We start from the raw sequence: 4,905 nt of genomic DNA, 5'->3' as shown, positions 1-4,905 counted from the left end.
TTAACTCATTTAAAAAATGATATGTAACCTTTATTATTTTCCTCAAGTACAACGCCATTAGAGACCTGAAGACGGGACCACGACCTCGACCACAATAACACTGTCAACCAAATCCCCAATCCTCTCCTCAATCGCCACAAACTCCTCTTCCCCGTCCATCCCCTCCATCTCCTCCACCCCGGAAAACCCCAATAGCAAACCCACCTCATACCCCTTCGCCCTAACCTGCGAGAAATTCACCCCCCAGCTTAACTTCGACGCCCTAACCTCGTCGATAGCCTTCAAGATCTCCGCCGCTGGCGTCCCCTCCCGCGGCTTCGCTATCAGAAACCGCATCGCCGATCCCGGTGACGGAACGATCTCGCCGTCCAGATCGGCGACCCAATCGACAGCGAAAATGTCTTCGATGATCGGGACATTCTGGTGGACGACGGCGAGGTGGTAGGGATGGACGGTGTAGGCGGCGAGATCAGGTTTGGAGAGGAAACGGCTGTGTAGGAAGTGAGTGAAATCGGCGGCCGGAGAGCGGCGGCGGTGGATGGGACCGGCGGCGAGGTGGAGGACTAGGTCGAGGGAGGAAAGCGAGCGATGGGAGGAGACCATGGCCTCGATCTTCGAGGGGTCGGTGGAGTCGCGGACTTTGAAGAGGACGAGGTGTTCGATGATGGTTGTTCGGGACATGGATGGCCACAGGGAAGGAACACTGTGAGGCGTTGAAGATTGGAGAGGTGGGAAGTTTATTCAGCGGTAACCTATTATTTTATATCGGTAGAATTTGAGCTCATTGTATGCGTCATCCGAATATATTTATATAGATATTGATTGTGATCAATCTGTTTTTGTGTTTCATAGTATTTTAATTTGGGTTAAATAAATATTGTTTTAGGCAGTTTTTTTTTTAAAAAACTTTTAGTTAAAAAAAACTGTACTAAAACTTTTTTAATACAAAAAATTTGTACCCTAAATTTATACTATTATTATAAGTATGAATTGAGTTTTCACCCCATCAAATATTAATCGTCCATTTTATTTATTGAAAAATTGCCTCTTCATTATATATATATTTGAAACATATTTTTTTAAATACCCTTTGTATTCGGCTCTTTGTATCTCCTAAATTTATACTAATATTAAAAAGCATCTTGTGATTCCTCCCTTAGCGAATAGTGGCCGTTTATTTTTTTTTTAATAAATATAAATTTCCACCGTCTGATCGTGCCTCTTTGAATTCACCAACTGTTAGCGAATCATGGTCGTTCATTTTCTTTAATAAATACAAATTTTTCACCGTCTAATCGCGCCTCCTTGAATTCCCCCGCCGTCCCATTTATTTCATGTTTTTAGCTTCGCGCACATGGGAAATATCAAAGAGTTGTTGAAGAAGCTCTTCACTACTGTCAGATCGGAAGGCACGACAGGTGAGCAGGGGCGAAAGCCCTTTAAAGTCAGGGGGCAACCCCCCCCTAAAAAAATCTTTATTATATAGTTTCTAGGTATATTAATCTTTATTACATGTTTTTTTAGGCAATTTCCTGCCACCCACCCCCCCCTAAAACTTTTAAAATACTATGATCTTTAGGCAATTGCCCCCAACAAATAGTAAAATCCCGCCAGGGGGCGCTGCCCACTTGCACCCCCGACAGTTACTTATAAGTTTGTCTCCCTGAAAATTAAGTTTAGTTTCGCCCCTGCAGGTGAGCTAGCTTCGCAGGAGGAGTTTCGAAAGAGTCGCTAAAAGGAGTTCTCAACGATTGGAAGCCACGATGGCAGAGCTCGAGCTTTACTTTTTGGTTCTTCTTCGACTTTGCGTGAAGGGAAGTTTTTAAATAGTCGTTAAAAGAGCTTTTGTCCTTCGTTTTTCTTCAGCCATGCATGAACAAGCTTTGGATGCTCGTTGTGAAGGTAATGATCTTTTCAGTCCTTTCGTGTGATTCTTCAGCTAGATATTTCTATTTGTTTATAGGCTTTATTGATGTTGAGGCTAATTTCCTTAGTGAGCGTTTCCTCTCAAGTGTAATGATTTTTTCTTGCTTACTTTTCAATGTTTAAATATTTCCTCAAGAATTTTGAATACTTGAGTAAATCCTTTGATGAGTAACCAATTGCCTTGAATAGTTGGAGATGTTAATTTGTGTTCATTTTTAGTGAGATATGTGTTCATGATGCAACTTAATTTTTCATTTGTCTTTATCTTTATTCTTTTTAAGGAGTTTCTAGCTTTATTTGAATACCACATAAATAAATAATATTGAAAATAAACTAAGGATTGAAATGAGCGCAAGATTTGTAATTTATGTAGCTTTTGTCCTTCCAAATAGTTAGAATATAGAAATATATGGCTAGTATAAACTGTTTGAGGATAATAGATACAATTAATCTAAAAGGGATAATAGTCAAATTGTCTTTCTTGATAAGAGTTACTATTATTCTAAATCACTTATATAAGTTTGTAGATACTAAGACTAGCATTATAAACATAACATACAATTCCATATTGTTGTTCTTTTTATGAATAAAGAATAGATTTTTAGGCTAGCCATTGTCTTAGTAAGACTACCATGCAATATTTTTTATATTTTTTTTTTATGTTTATATGACATTTCAGGATGGTATAAAACTTTAGGAAATCGCAATTATCATCACCGAAGAGATTCATGTACAATAATCTAAATAAAGCTACTATACTTTTCTTTGTTCTTGAATCACGTTGTAAACTAAGCTACTTATTATGTCTCTTCTTCATAATATTCTTTCCTTTTTGGAAATTTATCTTTCTAAGTTTTATGTGATATATAATCTGTAGTGTGTTAGATATTATTGTTTTGAATGACTCTCTACTATTTCCACTTAAAAATTAAGTAATATTTTTTATAAAATTATGCTGATATAAATTTATCATAGATTTATGTTTTCATATATGCATTGATTGCTTTTGTATATTATGATTTTTATAATTTTTAATAAGCACATCTTATTAGACTATCCATAAGTTGCACATATGCTTGAATATATTAAAGTTTTCACTTCATCTGTTGTCAACAGATTTAAACAAGAGCAGTTTATTTGCACTAATACCTTTAATAACAAAGAAACAAATAATTAAATATTTAAAGATGGAGATATTAACATGCATTTCAATGAATAATCCCACAATGTCTTTTTCGACAAATTCTATCTCAGGCACCAGTCCTACGATGCCTTGCTAATCAAGGTCATGTTTTCCTCACATGCAATCGGTCCTTTCATTGCATTCTCCAACGAGATCTTGTTCTTGCATGCACTCAATCCTTTTGTCACCATCTTTAGCACGAACTTTTATTTGGTCCGATGAACGTACGCAACTATACGTTCGGCCGCCAGTAGAATCGCGCCACGCGTTTTCATTATTTACTGCGCACCCCGACAACCCGACCCAGAATGGACCCAAGATTGCTCGGTATTGCTAGGTATTTGTCGATTTTGCTCGGCAATAACCAATACCGAGCAATACCGAGCAAATACCTAGCAATACCGAGCAAATACCGAGTTGTACCGAGTTGTACCGAGTTGTAAAAAAACTCGGTACAAATCGGTATTTGCATGGTATTGGTCTTCACAGAGTGGTATTTCTCATTTTTGCAAAGCAATACCTAACAAATACCGAGCAATACTGAGAAAATCGCAAACATAACATTCCCGGGTTCCGCTCCGGGTCAAGTCGTCGGGCCGCGCGGTAAAAAGTAAGAGCACGTGGCGACATGTTATTGGCGGCCGAACGTAGCTCTACATCCGATCAGAGGACGTAATAATTGTTCCTTTAGCACGCGGATAATTTGAATTGAAAAGTAGTCCACAAATACAAAAATGGACAATTTGTATTGAAAGAACTTTCTAGCATATATATACATATATTTGTTAAAACAAGCAACATGATTATTTGATCAATGACATGCATTATGAGGTTATATTTCTAGTATTTTTTAAGTGGCAAAAGAACCTATGTGAATATATCCTTCTCGTAAGAGTAAAAGATTGTAATTTTATAGTAAAAGGGTGTTGAAAGAAGGAATATATACTTTTTGCACATTGTAAAGCTCAACTTTAGGACTTTTGAAGATAAGCCAAAGCCATTTGGCTGCATTCCCCACACGCAATCTTTCATTGTTATTATCTACTCATTTCTTGAAACTTCTCCAATGACCCATAAAATTAAATGAGAAGCTTAACGGGGAAAAAAAAATTTAAGTCTGCATAAAGCCAATATAAGATAACGGTTACTTTGTCCAGCTCATTTTGATCCATTCAGCTCTCTAGCCTTTGGTATTGATCAGTAAAGACTGAACTTACGACTATGCTGGAAAAAAAAAAGGTTACAAGTGCGATTTATAATGATGGATTATAGGTGAGTTATAACCAAACCAAAGCTGTTAGCTTTAACGGTAGCCCATTGTTTCTGATGTTTTGTTCTCATATAACTTCAAAGTTGAAAAATATTTATCAAAATAGCGTGCAAGCTAGATATGAAACGTCATCAACCACTTGGAAGGCAATTTTTCATATGTAATAGATAAAAGGTAGGGGTGTCAATTTTGGATCACGGGTCGGGTTCTGGTCGAATTAGGAACTGACTCGGCTCTATTCGGGTTCAGGTCAACCCGACCCGTTTTTGCAAACGGGTCAATTTTCCGGACCCGAACCCGACCCGCTTCTGGTCCGGCATTTTCCACACGGCTGCACGCGATTCGGTCCTCCGAGTGTCCGGCAGCAGGACACGACAGCAACCGCGCCGGCGGGGCATCGACAGCGATGCAGGCAACGCGGGGGCCGGCTACGACGTGACACGAGCAGGAGACGCGCGTCAAGCGCGGACGCTAGACTCGACCCTCAACCCGATGCGATTCGACGCGAAAATCATGTCTATAACAA

General features: G+C 38.7%; 1 protein-coding gene across 1 annotated transcript; it reads right to left on the bottom strand.

Annotated features, from left to right (window-relative positions):
- Positions 1 to 879, bottom strand: LOC110106367 (stress-response A/B barrel domain-containing protein UP3-like). The gene has a single exon (XM_020836248.2). The coding sequence runs from the start codon at positions 679 to 681 to the stop codon at positions 58 to 60; it is 624 nt and encodes a 207-aa protein (XP_020691907.1). The 5' UTR covers positions 682 to 879; the 3' UTR covers positions 1 to 57.
- Positions 880 to 4,905: the final 4,026 nt, after the last annotated feature.

This window comes from Dendrobium catenatum, unplaced genomic scaffold (assembly GCF_001605985.2).
Source record: "Dendrobium catenatum unplaced genomic scaffold, ASM160598v2 fragScaff_scaffold_867, whole genome shotgun sequence".
In the NCBI taxonomy this organism is placed as follows: Eukaryota; Viridiplantae; Streptophyta; class Magnoliopsida; order Asparagales; family Orchidaceae; genus Dendrobium; species Dendrobium catenatum.
This window is presented reverse-complemented; position numbering and strand designations above follow the sequence as displayed.